The sequence below is a fragment of the Coturnix japonica genome, chromosome 23 (assembly GCF_054131305.1).
Source record: "Coturnix japonica strain WE chromosome 23, WE-NBRP24, whole genome shotgun sequence".
NCBI classification, from domain to species: domain Eukaryota; kingdom Metazoa; phylum Chordata; class Aves; order Galliformes; family Phasianidae; genus Coturnix; species Coturnix japonica.
In genome coordinates, this window is record NC_140685.1 from 8,093,972 (window position 1) to 8,112,446 (window position 18,475).

The window sequence follows — 18,475 nt, forward strand, 5'->3', positions numbered from 1 at the left end:
GAAACGATGACAATTAACCACAAGACAAATATTTATTTTGCAGCTGGCAGGAAGCGTGTGTAGAAATGCAGATGTCGAGAGAGGAACTGGGAGCATTTCAGCATTTTCCTGTTGCAGCAAGCTGCTCTTTGTCCCAGCACAGCTCCTCAGGCGCTTGCAGGTGGGTGGTGAAGGAGGAGAGGTGTGCAGGAGGCAGTGTGGTGTTGCACACTTCTCTCTGGGGGGGCAGTGGGCAGCTGCCTTGCACAGCTCCTGGCACTTGGGACGTGTTTCCCAGACTCACATGGTTTAGTTTTGCTCTTTTTTTCCAAAGAAGGAGTTTTATTTGGTGTGTGTCTCTGTGGTGGGAAACAGTTATTGAGAATCTGTCCGTGCCCTTTCAAAGAAAGAAGTTTAGTTGTCTCCAGGCCTTCAACTGAGAGTCGAAGTTGCCTCACGAAGTGCAGGGCTTCTGGAATCTATCCCATTGTTCAGTGCATCTGTGTCCTCACAAGTTTTATTTTCTCTTAAAATTTGGGTTTAGGACTTGAAATGGGAGGAAATGTCTTTCTCTTGGGAAATACTGATCATTGCAACTATACATGTACAAGATGGGAAAGAACTTCATATGACACCAGATTGGTTTGGAAGAATTGATCCAAATAGTGATAATAGGCTACTGTAGAATTCAGGAGAAACACTGCAACATGAATTATTCAGCAGGATTCCCTCAGTACCAGCTGTCTGGTTCCTGCAATGACTTTACCATATCTGTTTTATATTGCCCTATGGGGGAGGTGTTGGATATCAGTAATTAAAGGAAAAGCTTCAGAGTAAAACACTGGTTTAATAGGAGGGAAAAAAAAAAGGGGGGGGGAGGAGGAAAAAATGTCCTTAGATTCAGTCTGTGGACCTCACCCAGTAGATGGCACTGTTATGAAACGTAACGGGCTGAGCAGCACAGATTTACAGATACACAGTTTTTAAGATAAATGATAGAATTTATAGATTTCTGGAAATAAATCACTTTCTTTAACATCCTTCGTAAATATTCACATCCGCATCTTTTAAAATTATTTCTTCTTCTCTATGGAGATGTGAGGAGGCTTTTAAAATGAGGACACACGATGTGAATGTCTCACGCTCAAGAGAAGACAATATACCCTAAAAATATATGTAGAACAAATGCAATTTGTTCCCAGTTCCCCAGGGAGCTGAGTAGACGTGTGAAAACAACGGCGTTTGTTGTGATTCTGTTAACTCTGAGCATGTTGAAACGGGAAGTGTTAATAGAGCAAAGTAGTTCACAGCTGTAAGGAACCACGGTGTCAGCAACGGCAACTAGAAGTCAGAGCTACTTCTTCTACTATTGATTTGGTTACTGGAAGTTTGTATTGACATCAGTAAAGATGGACTTGGATCTCAGACATTTGGTGATGCCCTTCTGTAGAGATTAATTGCTTTTAAAGTAGATTCAGTGTGCTGAAATGGTGCGGAATGAGCTTTGATGGCCCCACAGTGTTGTGCTCTCATTCAGCATTTCATCCTTCGGGAAACAGGTTTTGACTTGGATTTTAGGTAAAGCTCTGGTTGGGCATCAGAGCTTTTTAGGAATTGTTGTATTTAACGAAATAAATAGCAAAGGGCCCAGCCACCTGAAACAGCAACTAGGAATTCCCAGATGAGCACAGCTTTAGTATTTAAGGGTTTGATTCATTGGTCTCTTTAAAAAGAATCACTTGGTGTCAAAGGGCATCGTGTCCAATTCTTTGGTTTCCTTCAGAAACTGTGCTGCACTTTTTTTTATCAGTCCCTCTTTTCCCACAAATACAATAAAGGACTGAAAAGAGTTATTTAAATTGTGTATACTTAATAATATATATATATATATATATATATATATATATATATATATATATATATATATATATATATAATAAATTTCTATTTTTGTTTCAGAAGGATGTGTCCTGAGAGATTACAATAAGATCATTGGCACAGGTACATGTAAGTTTATATTTATGTCCACATGATCTCCAGTTTAACAATGGAAGATGGTCACAAGCTGTTCTGACCCCTTTGGAGTGATTTTCTGTCAAGTTTTGTAATATTTTGTGTTGAATTTCTGCAGTAGATCTTACCTCTCAGATTTTGGCCAGTACCTGTCAGATTTTTCTCTCCAGGGTAATGCTGAGGTTTTATTAAGAGTATGACAGTCTAATTATACTGAGAGGTCTTCTGAGCATCCTTGACTTGTGGCATCTGAACAGCCTTGGTTTTGTGCACCATTAAACTGTACTGCTGACCTCGCTCATCCTAGAAGCTGATGTGACCTGCTTCTGAGCCCAGTCGTGCTGGATCACTTTGAATTGTATTGGCTCCCACCCATTTCTCTTTCCCTCTTTGTGGCTTTGTCCCCTGGTGGGAAGGAGTGCTGTGGTTTTTCTGAGCTTTCCATATCATGCTGAATTCTTTTACAGAGCAAGGGGGAAATCTCCTTCCTTCCTATTATTATCATTATTATTATTGTTATTAATAGCAAAATTTATCGAACTTTTGTTCTCCATCTGCTCTGTGTCCTCCTCCTCCTTTCCTCTACCTGGCTCTGGAGACCATTTTTGGGAAGCAGCCAAACCACCAGTCTTTGTTGGCCATATATTTCAAACAGTCCAGAGTAAGCAGAACAAATATTATTGCTGGTTATCCAGCTTACTTCCTAGTCATTTACTGCTATGAATGCTGTGCACTCTGCATTCCCTTCCCCCTTGCAAAATAGCCCTGTAATAGCCATGTACTGGCTGATGAATAACTGAAAGGTTCTGAACAATGAATTTCTTTAAAGTTATAAAGTAAATATTATTTGGAAAAATTAAATTGTTGCTTAAATCTGCCATTTCTGCAGTGTCAGATTATTTAAGATTAAATGTACATTCATGGTGCCAAAGTAAGGACAGGACGGCATCTCTGCACATTTCTTGCTGTCCTTGTTCCACCCAGTTCTCTCACCCCCTCACCATCTGAACATCAAGAAACTGGCCATGGTTGTGATTTTTTGGATAATGATTACATTTCAGGTTTCTTCACAAATAAGTCTTCCACGGCGCAACTTGGCCTACTGATGTACTTGTCTTCAGGCTTTTTACTTTCCTTAGGCTTTCCTCTGTAATCAGGAAAAGACCCTTCCGTTTTGTTAAAGGAAGTTCAGTAATTCAGGTGTTCTGAATTGTACCTCATTTTTTTTGCTGTATCTCAGGCAGACACCGACAGAAATTGAGAGCCAAATGCTGAAGTGGGGTGTTTTCCTGAGGTCACTGTTCAATTTCTGCTTTTTTATTTAATTCTTTTTTTTTCTTGCCAGTGCTGCTTCACATCTCTGCAGGGAAATGAAAGTTCAGCCTGTTCATTTCTTCCGGGGTTAAACATTTCTAACTGTGTGTTTTGCCCAGTCCCAGCTACACAAAATAACAACTTGTGTGTGTTTGTGTTTTTGATGTGTGATGGTTGTAGAAGAGGTTTGTCTGTCAGTATTCTAATCTGATCCGAGAGAAGCTGTGGATTGTGAACTGATTTGAATTTACTGCCAACTCCACATTAAAACTGTGCCACAGCAAAGGTGACGGACATAGGTGTGGAGAGATAGGAGAAAAATGAATAACCCTGTACGTTTACTCTCAGGGTAAAGAGAAACGTTTGCTAAACATCTGCTAAAGTCAAATAGTGAATATAATTTATATTTTTAAATGGTTAATCGTGACTTAAAAATATCCATATATGGACAGGAACTGCAGGATAAATGTCCCTGGAACTTCTTGTTTTTTTGTTGTTTTTTTTTTTTTTGTTAATACACCTTAAGAAATTAAACAAAGCGAATGCATTTGGTAGCGCCCTCAGGAAAAGTCCAGTCACTTCCTGAGCAGTAATCTGCCTGTGAGCAGCAGATAGATTCTCATTGTTTGCCATTTCCAGTAATGGGAACGATCACTTGACCTGGCCAGTTTCTGCTGAAGATTTGCAAAACCTTACAATTTTTAATGGAAAATTTTGATCTATTACCATAAAGCAAAATAAAGCAAATCTGATTTGGGAATCTGGTGGCGTCACCTCGGATGATGAATATTGCTTTATTTTGGAAATAAGTGTCTGTTCTCCAGGAACGAGATGTATCTTGCTCTTCTGGTGATTTTCTTGCAGTGTAAGTTTGATAACGTTTGTTTGTGGACATTTACCTGTTCTTCTGACTTGTCTGTGGCTTTGTTGTTGTGCTGGTGGTGTTATTTGTTATAGTTTTCTGTTGCTGTTGCTCAATCCATAAACTAAATAGAATATTTCTTTTTACTTCTTTCCAGGTTCAGAAATTTGCGCTCAGGAAAGAGGTAGGTAAATATAGTTTTCTCATGTACATATTTAAATGAGGTAATTTAACTAATTTCTTGGTTATACATGTGCACACATGAGAGTTTGTTTGGTTTGCTGCACTACAGCTCTACAAAAGCAAATTAGCTATTGTGGATTTGAGTGGGGGGGGTGGGGGGTGGAGGGGTTGTTGCTGTTGTCACTTTATTTTGTTGTTTGTAGTCAAAATATTGTATTCAGTATATTTTTTTCACAAACTGACAAGTTTAAATTCTAAATTAAATGGAGGCATTACTTCTGTCTGTGATTGTATTCAGATTACTTAATGAGTGTGATGTTAAGGACAGCCCACAGTGTCAAGATGGGCACATACGTGTTTGCTTGTATGCACTGAAGCCAGATATATTCTACTATACTCCAGTTTTCCTAAACTAGGGGTTTAGGATTATCCCGAGTCAATGAAGTATGTGTTTAAATGGAAGCTGTTGAACAGCACAACCTTAATTTCAGATTAAAAAATACTGGAATAGATCCAAGGGCTCCAGTTATATGCTTAGGGATGGATTGACTTTGGATTCCATATGACTCTAAACAGGCTTACAGTGTATTGTTTCATTTACTCAAACAAGGATAGATGCACAATTTTGTTCAGATCTCCTAGCAATTGTAATTGGAGACAACAAGCCATCAGAAATAAGGAAAGCCAAGAAATTGCTGCAAGCCTATCCCAATACCCTCAGTGTCTCTTAAGGAATTTAGCAGTTCTGGCCAAATTGGATTAATTTTACTGCTTAAAGTGTAGTAGCTTGAGGTGACAGTGTTATGTTGGATAATTTGAAAATAACTGTAACTCTTTTTATTTTCTCCATCAAGTTTTTACCTTCAATGCAGTTCATATCAAGGTTCAGCCATCTGCCAAAGTGAAGAATGGAGCTCCTATGTCAGTTATATGCCGTGCTGATATTAGCAAAAGTACCAATTTCAACTTGCAGCATAATATTACAATTTTTAAGGATGGCAAGCTTGTGTTCATGAGTGTATCAGGAAAAGGAGATGCACGATATGAAGTACCCATGGCCAGATCTTCACATACAGGAGACTACCAATGTGCTGTGGAAGCAGATGGAAAGATAAGATACAGTGATTCCCTACATGTTTGGGTAACAGGTGAATATTCCTTAAAACATGGCAGTTTTCTAAGGTACAAAATGATAACAACCTCTGAGAGTAAATATAGTGCTAAATAGGATATCTTGCAAAGTACTTTTAATCTGTAGCTGTCATGGTGCTTTACAAGAGTTTCATGCTCAGTTTCATGTAAAGGCACAGAAATGAAATGATAATATTGTGATAACCATCACCAAATCTGGAGTCACATGGGGGCTGTTTTTTGGACAATGTTACATCCATCTTGTTTCTTTATCTTCTATGCAAACAGGCGCCACCAATGTTCACAGGTGTGCAGCATAAAAAAAATCCCAAACTTAGTTCTTTCCAACAATTTTTTTCTTCCTGCTGCCATAAATTGCTACCACAGTCATCAAAGACAAGAGTTTGATTTAGGATGATGCATTGATCTGTTTCTTGCTTTGTTTTCTGCTCGAAGGAATGACCAAACCAATTTTGATCGCTGAGAAAAAAGAAGTTTTTGAGGGCGAAGTCGTGAAATTACGGTGTGAGCTGCCAGAAGAAGTGCCTCCACTACATTTCATTTTCCGGAAGATAAAGATGAATTCAACACCTAAAGAAAAACTGAAATATGAACTACAGAGGAATTTTTCTGTTATAGAATTTCCCGTTGATGAAGGGGATAATATTTTGCAATTTGACTGTTTGGGTAGGAGGAGTGTAAAGTTTGAATTTGAAACCTCAGAACCCAGCAACAGAACACTTATAACAGTCAAGGGTAAGTTTCTTGGTTTTTTAAATACTTTTGCTTGCCACAATTAGTAAGTTGGATTGTGATTTTATGTATACGTATTCTCTTGCAGAACCATTTATAAAGCCAACTCTGCGCATCAGGCCCTCAAGTAACATTACAGAAGGAAAAGAAATACAATTTGAATGCTCGACTGTAGTAGCCAAAATGCGTGACATTGAAATCATACTTCTGAGGAATAAAACAATTCTGAGCAGTGTACGAGATCAGACAACTTTGAAATATTCCACAGTGGCTACTCTAGAGGACAGCGGTGAATACCTCTGTAAGGTGGAAGAAGGGAAAGCATCTAAAACCACCACACGGAATGTTGTTGTCGCAGGTAACTCCTCTGTTCATCTTAGATGTTGCTCAGTGGAACAATATTTAATTTTGGTAGACTTGCAAAGGTAATGTCCAGATTCAAAAGAGAATTTTCCCTAATTGAAAGGCTGTTTACATTTGGGCTACCGATTTTTACCTGTTGCTAATAATGTCAATTAACACAAAGGAGATGTGGGTTCCAGGTTATTGCTGCCTTTCTGTTTTCCTTGAAAAATACTTTTGTATTACAATAGCATGATGTTTTGTCTTGTTGTTTGTTTTCATGATTGTAAACTTCCACTTCATCCTTTCCATGTACTTCGGGATAGGCAATCACGTTCTTTTATGCTGTATTTGAATGAACTGATTCTCTTTTTAATTTTCAGAGTTATTCCCTAAGCCAACATTGGTTGCTTCTATGAATAACCTGGATGAAAATAAAGAATTGACTTTGAGTTGCAGCATTAAAGATTTTCAAAATGCCAGCTTCTCTATTTTACGGAAAAATTCAAATGGAGACGTCTTGTTGAGAAGTTCTAGGAACTTAACTATGAGAGCTACCGTCAATGATACTGGATCGTATGTCTGTAAAGCTGAAGTAAGCAAAATAGTAAAGGAGAGCAAACCTGTAACGATACGTGTTTATGGTGAGTTGATACAAATGTTAGAACCCAGTGCTGGTGAAATAAAAGTGCTCCCCTGAGCAGAGAGCTACCTCTGGAGTTTGAATGATCCATAGCTGCTTTTCTGACCTGTTTTTCATTTCCTTTGCATTCTGTTAGTATGCTACTTTAGTGTAAGTCATATATGCTTTATTATCTATGTCTTTGCTTTGTTCAGATCACCCCTGCTTCTATTCTGTCAATGAGCAAGCTTGCCACATAGGTGTGTGTCTGTCTGTTGTATAGAAGATAATCACAGTCGCGGAAGTGTAGGGTTTGGAAGGGACCTGTGGAGATCTGACCTTATGCAATGTAATTGGCAATATTTTTTTTTCCTTTCCTTCTCATTTTAGCTCCAGTTTCCATGCCAAGTATTTCTGTTTTCAGTGGTTTACCAGAAGTGGTTCTGGGGAAGCCTGTAAAGTTAACCTGTTGTTTAACGATGGGAACACCACCAATAACATTCACATTCTACAAAGGAAATAAAGCAAGGAAAGAAATAGTAACTAATAACACATGTGCTGTATTCTTGGATGAAGATATTAGACAAAATGATAAAGGACAATACAAATGTGGTGCTAGAAATCATCACTCCAGTGGTATGAAAACTAGCAAGATTCTCAACATCACAGTAATAGGTAAGTCTGTTCAGTTTTTCTTGTCTAATGACATCTTTTGATTCTTTGAAGCAGCATATGCTTCAAAGACTAAGCAAAATGGATGCAAAATGTCTATAAAATGAATTAAAACTGGTTGGTGATCACAAGCCACTCGTCACTAATATAAAAATCCTGGTAGTATTCTGAATTGATTTAACTACAGCTGAGTTTACTTTAAATAAACAAGTGTATCTGGCTTGAAATCTTATTATACGATTAGTCTTATTGGTAAAGCATAAATGATTTATTAATCTTGCACTAGAAGCTGCAGTTGCTTAATAGGTCTGAAAGCCAGCCTGTAATTATGCCATATCTGCAAATAGGTGGTACAGTGTGTGAGCAAAGACTGATCTACCAGTGAGTTACCTTTGTGCTCAACTTAGTGTACAGTAACTTCATTGACTTGCAGCAAAGAGTGTGAGAGCAGAACTGCACTGCTGAATGGGGCAGTAGGATATTTGGAATATGGGAGAGGAAAAAGTAAATCAGTAAGAACTTTATGCAAATAACAGTTCTGCAGTGGCCTACAGGAGACTGATATGATAACTCTTATTGCACAAGGGTGTGTGTTGTTTCCCTTTCATTAAGAGGGTAGAGTGTCTTGTTTGAGTAGAATTTTAACCGTTGTACTCTTTCTGTACATGTTTTTGGTTCTCTCAGAGCAGATGGTAGTAAGATTTCACATAATAGTTCCTGATTCGGATCCTGGTGATATAAATAAGTTTTCAGTTTTGTGTTACAGCTGTAATGCAAACTGTTTTGGTTTTAAAGAGGAAAAGCTGGTGCTTAACAGGTGGATTCTCTCTGAGTTTACTGAAGAAATGTGATTTTTGAGGATGTGGTCTGACAGAGATATTTCAGAAAGATTAATACTGTGCATTCAGTCTCTGTTTAGCATGACATTAAATGATGTTAAAGCAAGTATATCTACAATGCAGTATTTTATTGTCAAAGATTTTTTTAATAGCACTGATATTTGTCTCATTTGTACCTTCCTTTGTAGTACCCATCAGAAATGCCAGCTTGGGCAGTAATCCTTACGGAGAGGTGGAAGATGGCAGTGATACCACTTTTCTCTGCGCTGTGCAAGAAGGATCTTGGCCAATCCTCTTCAGGATTTTTAGAAAAACTGATCATGATGTTCTTTTATTTGAAAGAAGTGAACATGCAGACAGAGTTGTGTGGCAGAAGAAAGAGATGAGCAGGCAGGACACAGGGTCGTATTACTGCATTGCTTCTAATCGAGCTAATGTGAGTGTGAAAAGCCATCCAATAACCATCAATGGTAAGTTAAATTTTGCGATAGGCCGTGTACTCTGCCATCATGGCAGACAAGGCTTGTGTTGTCTGAAAAGTTATTGAGTATATGGAGGTTACCAAGTGCTACTGTCTTTCTTGATCCACCATTGATAGAAGTCAAACAGAAGGACCACTTATAAACAGATATTATCTTACCTACATCCAAAAGTTTAACAAAAGCCAGGGATGTTATATGCAAGCTAAAATCAACCTGCTGTTGTATACTTGTTTGCCACAAGAGAAAGGTTCACTTGTGATCTTTGCATGCAATTCTCCTTAACGATCTTCACTAGTATGTAAAATGGCCAATTCATAGTAAAATGAGAGCTCCTTTTACTGCAGAAGTTTGTAATGATGACCAGGCACTGTACCTACTCTCTAAAACATGTCTTTCTTCTTTCCAGTCATATTAGCATCTTGGCAGAAAGGAGTCATTACTGCATTTGTCCTAATACCTATCGCAGGAGTGGTGATTCTTGCCGTGTGGTGGTTTTGGTGTAAGAAGAAAAATGGTAATAAATGATTCCCTTCTATTTCTTTGCTGATTACTGTATGGCAGCTAAAGCAGTGCCTTTGTTTCAGGAGCAAAGAACCTTTAGGGGTGAGGCTTCAGGAGATGACTAAATATGATTTTAAGACCTACAAATTCACTTTAAGTATGGGTGGCCCAAATTAGGCTTGTAGGTGTGCTGGTTTTTCAGGTATTTTAGGCCGAATGGGATAACACCTCACTAAAGGTTCTGGAAACAAAGTAGTGGAGCAAACATTTGTGGAGACTGACCAGAATCGCACAGTTCTCATGCAGTTCCAGACCTGGAATTGAGACTCTTGCAGTGTAACGGCAAATGGGGACTGAGGGGCTTTTTGCTCCATTATAGAGCTATGGTGATTTGATTCAGACTCCCAGCTTAGGGTAGCTGGCATTATTCTCTAGTCCTCATAAGGCAAAGTTAAAATTATTAGACTTCTTTTCCCCATACGTGAATATAGTTTCACTTAGGCGTTTGTCTTTTATCATTAAGATATTCTTACAGATCTTGTTCTTTCAAAAAGTAAAAATTGTAATTTTAAATGAGCATCCTATGATATGCAATACTTCACAAAATTTGGGGGGGAAATGGAGTCTCTGGATGTCCCAGACAGCTTAAGTTAAGAAATGTTGGATTTTAGAGTTTAGCTTCTCTGCAAAAGAGACATTTAAGTGAGCTGTATTATAAACAGGATGTAGGATGCTACATAATTCATTCTGTGATTGCTGAGAGAAGTTACTCTGACTTTGGCAGGTAATAACTATATTTTTGTTTTGATTTCTATTTTTAAATTGTTTTACTCATGCTATGTATTAACAGATGCTTTTATTCTTTCTTTTTGTCAAGCTAAAGGACCATCCATAGAGATGTCTCGGTAAGATATCTTGCTTTTTCGTCATGGTGAAGTATTTCTGTTTTAAAGGCTGGAGGCCTTCCACCACATGTATATGGCTTATTACTGCACACACCTGCAAACAATGGATAGTTGGGCTTTGCATACCACCTGCTAACACAACAACAGGATGAGGAAATAGTCTGGAAATAGTCTAAAAATAGAAAAAGGCCAGTTAGGAGACCTATGTTTGAATGGATGTAGATTTGGGATTAAAAATTTTGAAGTCTTAAAGAAGAGTAATGCAAGGGTGTCTGCTTTTGACCTTAAGGTTTGCTTGTGCTTTTCTTAAAGACAGAAGCAATTTTTCCATTAGTTTCAGTAGTTAAGAAAGTTTGGTAATCAGCGTAAACAATTACTGATCTTCCCATGTCATCATGTTGTTTCTATTGACTGTTTTGGATAATTACATCAGCTTCTATACATTTGCTTTTCAGATCTGCCTTGGCTACAAACTCAACAAATGAAAAACTGTCAAGACAGCACAATGATGGAGACTACTATTCTGGTAGGATATTTTGTTTTAAGACTATGAGTGAGTGGGCCTTAATAAATATTTATTTAAAGTTTTGGACTTGCATGGCTGTATTTTGGACAGGGCACCATTTCTTGAGCATCCAGAAGATTATCAATAATATTCTGCTAAGCATCTGCTATCATTTTGTCTTTGCATGGCTTTTATGAGCACATCTTATACAAACTCTGGTTACAAATCTGCTTAGGCACATCTGTCAGGGAACTACTACAGATGGAAAGCTATGGCAAAAAGAGAATTATTTTCTCTTTTTGAGAAGTTTTACATAGCTGCAAGAAAATGAGCTCAGTAAGGAAATTTGAGTTGTGGTTCCATAGTCTGACCACAAAATAGCAATGTTAAATTGTCATTACTGGTCACTTTCCAGGATCTTAGTTAGGGTGAATTCGATCACCTGCTATGAGCAAGGTTAACCCTTGAGGTTTTTCAGCTGATCATTTAAAAAGCCATACTCTTCCCACCCGTGTTACATGACTGTCTTTTACATGTGAAACTAAAAGTAAAATTTCTCATGTAAATAAACATAATGGCAGAAGGAACTGCAGTTGTGTAACTCGTTCATTTGATTGGATAGAAAAAATATTTGTTGGCTCAAATTTTGCTTGAATATTTTAGGATCAGGTTACATTGAAGATGGTGAAAATCACATGAAATCAACAGATGAAAATAAAGGTAATTTCATACTTGAAGAACAGATTTAAAAATTATTTTATAATTGAAAGTTGTAGTGTTTCCTTACAGCAGCAATCGAGATTTGTTAAATTTAGTCTCTCCTCTTTCTCTCTGATAACAGAGAAGACTCTTCTTTGCCAAACGTATTTGTTTTTCCTTATGCACAAAATGACAATAACCAACTAGGCTATTGCAGATCTCTCCACTAGATATAGAAGCCTTTTATTCATATGCTTCTAAAAATAACACTGTCTATACTGCATTTGTGTGGCAATAGCTTTTCCTTCAGCTTTTAGGATCAGGTTACATTGAAGATGGTGAAAATCACAGAAATCCACTAAAAATCCTTCTATAACTCAAGGAAAAGAGAGCAGAGAAAAGCAGTTGTTTCTTGTCTCTTTTGTATCCAGCAACCCAGTACCACTCAGCCGGGAGAAATAGCAAATCAACTGTCTAATCATTGCCTGACCTTTTGTAGGCATTGTGGCAGAGGAGCATTCTGAGGTGGTGGATGCATGGCCATTGCAGATATCTATGGAGAGCTTAAACAGCAGCACGAGGGAAAGTGCTGAAATTGCTTATTGGCAAGTCAGAAATTGAGAGAATGAGAGGTGATGGGGAAGGCTGTGAAGGGCTTAAGTAACACTTAAACATGACAAAAACAGGATAGGAAGTGTCATGCCACAGCAGCCATGAAAAAGGAGGATATTGTAATGGTAGGGAGAGAAAGAGAAGGCATCTAGCTGCAGCAGGAATAGGAGAAAATCTCAGTCAGTTTCCTGCTTTATTTGTGTTGTGATGCTTTTGAAAGTGTTAAGTGGGAAATAAGAGATTAGGTGCAATTCTTACATCACAGTTTCAGAAATCTGGTTTGATTTGGTCTAGTGCCTCTAAGCTAGAAATTAACCTTAGGATTGAGTAAGACTTGCAGTTTTTTGTACTCACATCTGCCATAAGTAGGGCCTGATCCTGCACCTAACAAAGTAAATGAGGATATGTCCATTAATTTCAGTGGCAGCAGGATCAGGCCCACAGCTCAAGTGAAGCATGCAGTGCTACAAAGAAACATCTTCTTGGTATTTTTGGGGCAGGACCTGACCTTGAGAGTGCTGAGGTGGAGTACACTGAAGTTGAAGTGTCAACGCTTGATCCTCATAGAGGTAAATAAGCTGTCTGGCCTCTACTGTTATGGTTTGGGAGTAACTCTGTGTTTGTTGCTACTCCCTGACGCTGGTCTGACATTGACATCTGGTAAAGTAAGAGCAGGTTGTGTTTTGTGTGCATGACAGCTTTGTGCCAATAGTGTTCCTTAATCTAGATAATGCTGTGACAACCATGCTCTTGTTCATTGTAACCCTTTTTCCTTGAGGATTTTCTCATTTAGTTGCCCATCCCATTCACATGAGGTCTATGCAGAACTGAGCTCCCAGCTGGAGCTGTGGCTCTGTGAACAGTGCAGCCTACTGTGAGTCCTCATGTTAAAAGAGTCCAAAATTTATTGAAGGCTGTTTGAGTTCAGCCACAGGATAGGTTAATGATGAGAACAGAGATCTGAAGAACTGCTTCTGTTTATAAGGGAACAGATGGAAGAGTACAAGCTGCAATGCACTTCTGATAGAGAAGGGAGAAAGAAGGTGGATTTAGTCTCAGCCTGGAGTGAGCTTATTTCAGAGACCAAAAGCATAGCTGTTTAACTGGGGATACAGACGTCTGGGCAAAGTGCTCTCTGTTTGAGCTTGGCAGCAGGTCTCTCTATTGGAGCAGCCCATTTTCCTGCTCATTTTCAGTTTTCTGACATGCTGGTGTCATTCATCACGGAGTTTTCCCTGTATTCTAAGTATGGTGTTAATCCACTTTGCTAAAATGCTGAATTGCTCCAAATGTTTGAGTGCATATTGCATAGTGCAGTGGTAGAATGGTAAAGGTGTGCTACCACACTACAATTTAAATGAAAATTCCTATTTATTTGTTCTCTCTGCCACTGCTGCAAGTAGCAGTACTAATCATAGGAGCAGCAGAATCATATTTCGTTCATTGAGAATAATGCTGCAATAAATATGGCAGTATGTAGGTCATAGCCTTTGGGTCACTTGGAACAATTGAACATCTCAGAACACGTTTGTAGAAGAATGTCCATTTTGTCCTTGACAGTAAAGGAATACAACATTTTAAGGCAGTAGTTTATGGAGTCCAAAGCATCATTGTATTTAAAAATATATATAAAAATAGACAAAATGATTCAGATCTTTTGTTATTAACATGAGCAAACACAAAGGCCAATGCTAAAGCATGGACAGGAAATATCCATAAAGTAAGAAGGGGAAAACTACTAACCATGGGTAACAACATGTTCCTTCATTTTTTTTCTTTTGTAGCTGGTTAGTCATCTGTAGGGTGGGAACAAAATGTCAAATGATGCCAGTCATTTCTCCCAGCACATAATTTCAGCACTGAGACAACTTCTGGAAGATTAGCAAAGAAAATAACATGGGCAGTGGCGTTATGTCAAAATGTAATGAAATGGATTGAAAAGAAAAGAAAAGAAAAGAAGCAAGCTGAGGAAATACCTCCCACCATGTCTTCCACAGACAACGGGAGAAGGTCTAGGATTGTAGTCTGCTCAAGAAAGTTTGCTCCAAGCAAAAGGAGCCAACTTGCATTAAAATTCGGGAAAGATTTCTTCTTGCTAAACTGGAAATTGTATTGATAATTTAAGCAATTGTCCCAAAGCAGCTGATGTGCACTTCACGATCTCCAGACTATTTTGCAAAGGAAGTTCATGCCAAAGCAGCAAGCACGAAAGCTGTGATTTGGCACTCGGTAAAGTGCCTACTCCTACTATTGTTGAAATTAATGGGCATTTTCCAGCTCAACTCTGTTGCAGTAGGTCCCAACATTTAAAGAGCACTTAATAGAATTAACAACAATTAGTTTAGCTTTAGAAAATTAGTATGTGATGCCAGAAACACTGAACTTCTTTGGAACAATGCAAAGCAGCAACTGTTCTGATCTTCAGTCTGTCTGCGGATCAGAATGTCTGAATTCTTAAAATGTTTCTATAGCTCGTGTGCAGGATCTGGTATCCAGAAATTTGTTTTCTCTTTCCAGTTTCCCGAAAACAAGGATCAGCCATTGTATCTTTGTATTTATCTTACTTCAAGTTAGAAAAAACTAATTTTTTTGTTTTAGTGATGGAAGTTATACTGATAGAATTCAGAGGATTTCTAAGAAACTTTGTTCAACCAAAATTAGTCAGTGTTCTTAAAGTGCCTTTAGGTCCTCAAACAGCAAGCTCATAAGCCCTGCCTGCATGGGACTTTATGTCAACTGATAAAAGTCATTTTCTATATTCATCATTCAAGAGCATTTTACTTTATTATTCACGTAGAACCATGCAAGAAATCAAGGAAATTGTTCTAATTTCCTAGTTGCCAGAACAGTGTTTATACTGGCTGTAGAGAATCTGACTTCTTCAGCTTTCAAGCCTTTGGCCAAGGCTCTGCCTTTCCTCACTGGAGTAACTGTAGTTATGCTGTTTGGTATCACATTTGATTTGTTGGGTAGGAAAAAGAGGAAGAGCTTTTTGCTTTCCAGCTCATACAAAAGTAGAAGTTTACCAGGCTGTAACCCCAGCAGCCTGAAAAATGGATGGCCAAGGCTAACATTGCATTTAAATCCCAGTGCTGCAGACATTCAACTTCTGTCTGTGTTTGTTAAATTCTTCTCAGAACTTTGTAGTCTGGGTTTGGGGGAGGGGGATTTTGTACAGAATCCACAAGGTTAATTTCTGCTTATGTAACTACTTCCTCTGAAGGTAAAACAGTGTGTTCTGTTTGTTTAAGGAGCTTTTCATAAGGCAAACACAAAAAAAGAAAAGAAATTGATTCTGTGCCAATACATTTTCCAGCTCCTGTACAGAAGGGGACTGAAACAGTTTATAGTGAAATCAGAAAAGCTAATAATGGTAAGTAAGCTAGTGAAAAATTAAACATATAAAGGAAGTGTTTGTATAGAGATTAGGGTTAAATTTGTGTCTGAGCAGTTTGGGAGAAACGCTGTAAAGTCTGATCCAGGTCACACTGGAACACCCCAAATAGCAACAAGGGAATTGTAGGTGTTGATAAACTGTGTGACACATTCATGTTTTCATACAAACCGATGATACTCAATGCAGTGAGATTAATATTGGTAACATCTGCTTCATCAGCCCATTAACACTGCGTTAACTGAGCAGTTTGGCTCATGTCAGGGTGTGGATCTGGAGCTGAACATACCCTGTGAGGGATTAGGGTCTTATGCTGTGATTCAAATCCATCTCAAACTGCAGATGTTTTAAGCATGATAAAAAATGTCTCAGATTGTATCTCCTGGCCCTTCTGCCCAACTCTTATTTACTGTGGCAAAGATTTCAGGCATTGTATTGCAGATAGGCATTAGCAGCACCCTATCAATTATTATCTATAAATGTTCTGGCAGCAATGAGTTCAGAGGCAATTAGTGAAAATGGATTCTTAATAGTTTGTCCAAGACTACATCAGAAAAGATCTCTTTTTTTCTCTTTGTCTAGATTTATATATATTAGGGCTATGAATTGTTCGCTTTTTCTTGCCATCCATATTATTGACTGGTTTTGTTGTGTGGCATGTTTAAATGTTGATCTTTGTGGTTTTGTTTGCTGTGTCTCTATTTTATAAGGCGTTTACCACCCTCCTCCAACACAGTATTATGTTTCTAAGGAACTGTTCATTTGAGGGTCTCCAAGTACTTTACAAAACATTACTGGCTTTTCCCTTGTGATGCCTTTTAAGTCAATTTTATCTTCATTTTACAGCTGAATAAACAGTGATATTAGGTCACTTGTTTAAGGCAATGCACTCAGATAGTGACCGCGTTGGGAACTGAATTTCAGAATCCCAAACTCCCGGCTTGGTGCTGAGCCTGTGAGTTGCCACCATTCCTATTTTTGACAAAACAAGATGTTTTATACTGGAAAGGATGCTCTATGAGTTGCTGTGCAAACTCAAATGATGGCACAGCAGAGCTGTAATTTGAAGCACTTAATAACAGCTGTAACTGTTGTAAGGTGGGAACTTCAATAAAATGAGATCTGATTGGCAGACTGGTCTAAACTAGCCAAATAACACGCAAACACCCCTTAATTTTGCTCTCCACCTGCTCCTTTATGCACAAAGTTCTACAGTTTCAGTTATTCTTGGAAACGTAGTAACAGTTTATTGTTTTAATCACGTCTGTTTTTCCTGACTGATGCACAGGAAAAGTGTTTGAAATAGATAAGCAGTGCATCACATGGCTGTAGCTTTGTTTCGGCCTGCTGAAAGGTAACATTCATTTTGATTTTTGATCAAATTTGGTTGCAAAGTAGCAAAGTAAAAATGCTGTGGAGGAAATAAATTTTCATAAGTACTTTAATGTGTTAATACAAGTGTATTAGTGGCTAATTCTGAAAGATACAAAGTATTGCACAAGGTGGTTTGCCTTTATAACCTTTGTTAATTTCGATTGTTCTTTAAGGTTTAGTGGCAAATGCCTGGCAGTTCAGCCTGATTCAGGACGTTAATGGTTCAGACAAACTTGACCTCTGGGGAAATAACATGAATTGGGGAATTGGTGTCAGCTGCGCTGTTTGACAGCAGAACATCTAAGATCTACAAATACTTTTTATTATTGTTTGTAGGTTACTTCTGTAGCTTCAGTTCATTAAGATACAATGGAGTGTTTCAGAAGCAATTTGGTCATCTGACCTTTCCCAAGCACCAAGTCTTTTGTGATGTGTTGAGCATTTGCCATTATTCTTTTTGTTTTTCCAGTATCAACTATGTTATCTCCTGTTACTATCATTTCAGTGTCTGAATCATACGATGACAATACTTCCTATCCTCTCTGCTGCGCTGCTTTCCTTATTCTGAGTGCCAGGCATGAGGTGATGCTACTTGAAAGACAGACAAGGGTCTGAGAAACAAACTATCAAATTCACATTCAGAATCTCAGATATGCATAGGGCTAACTTAACTCCAATAAGTTAACCCTATAAGTCAGAAAAGCAAGGTTTTTTTTGTAGCATTAAAGTCTAATCAGGAGTATTTTGACCTGAAAGTCAAAGAATTGTGCTGTTTGTGAAAGAGTTTCCTTAGGTGGAAGCTAGATTTCCTTTGAAATAATGAGAGGTGCAGGGAGGATGCTTTTCATAGTGGTTTTGACTTTGGAAGCAACTCAGGCAGATGAAGTTGCCTTGGAACTGTTGATGAAAGGTTAGTTTAAGTAGAGCTTTTTCTAGAGCAATATGCTGCACATGTCGTATTTTATAGAAAATACCAAGAGCTTCAAGCCTCGGCTTCAAATCAAATCCTATGCCCAAATGGCAATGTGGGGAATGCTCACAATTAGTTCTAGTCAGGTCAGTAACACTTTGGCCTAAGAGTCCTTTGCATCTATCAGGATAAGCCAATTTCCTTAAAATGCCGCTTTCTCTGGTTGCCCTGTGAGAAGGTCAAAGCATATTGGGAGCCTGGGGAATATCCAACCCAGACCCGGAGCCGTTGCCTTTTGTTCAGAACAGAGATTGTCTGAGACATAAGAAAAACAGACAGTTGTCTAAGTCAACAAGACTGCCGAGAGTGATAAAATGACTGTG

General features: G+C 38.3%; 1 protein-coding gene across 25 annotated transcripts in view; it reads left to right on the forward strand.

The window, feature by feature from the left end:
• Positions 1 to 18,475, forward strand: part of PECAM1 (platelet and endothelial cell adhesion molecule 1) — a 29,691-nt gene that overhangs the window by 3,717 nt on the left and 7,499 nt on the right. Inside the window, exons 2-17 of one of the 25 annotated variants that reach the window (XR_014936848.1) lie at positions 44 to 160; positions 1,939 to 1,980; positions 3,946 to 4,171; positions 4,326 to 4,352; positions 5,206 to 5,499; positions 5,939 to 6,238; positions 6,324 to 6,593; positions 6,961 to 7,221; positions 7,590 to 7,874; positions 8,899 to 9,180; positions 9,599 to 9,706; positions 10,571 to 10,598; positions 11,054 to 11,124; positions 11,767 to 11,823; positions 12,836 to 12,983; positions 15,731 to 15,787. Coding sequence is in view for 22 of the 25 variants with exons in the window: in XM_085523051.1 (XP_085379177.1) it covers positions 4,138 to 4,171; positions 4,326 to 4,352; positions 5,206 to 5,499; positions 5,939 to 6,238; positions 6,324 to 6,593; positions 6,961 to 7,221; positions 7,590 to 7,874; positions 8,899 to 9,180; positions 9,599 to 9,706; positions 10,571 to 10,598; positions 11,054 to 11,124; positions 11,767 to 11,823; positions 12,915 to 12,983; positions 15,666 to 15,787 (2,208 nt within the window). In the remaining 3 variants the exon portion in view is untranslated. Of the gene's footprint in view, positions 1 to 43; positions 161 to 1,938; positions 1,987 to 3,927; positions 4,172 to 4,325; positions 4,353 to 5,205; positions 5,534 to 5,938; positions 6,239 to 6,323; positions 6,594 to 6,960; positions 7,222 to 7,589; positions 7,875 to 8,898; positions 9,181 to 9,598; positions 9,707 to 10,570; positions 10,599 to 11,053; positions 11,125 to 11,766; positions 11,824 to 12,835; positions 12,984 to 15,665; positions 15,788 to 18,475 lie in introns of those variants that run through there. The other 24 variants (XM_085523051.1, XM_085523050.1, XM_085523056.1 and 21 more) reach the window with 24 other exon arrangements.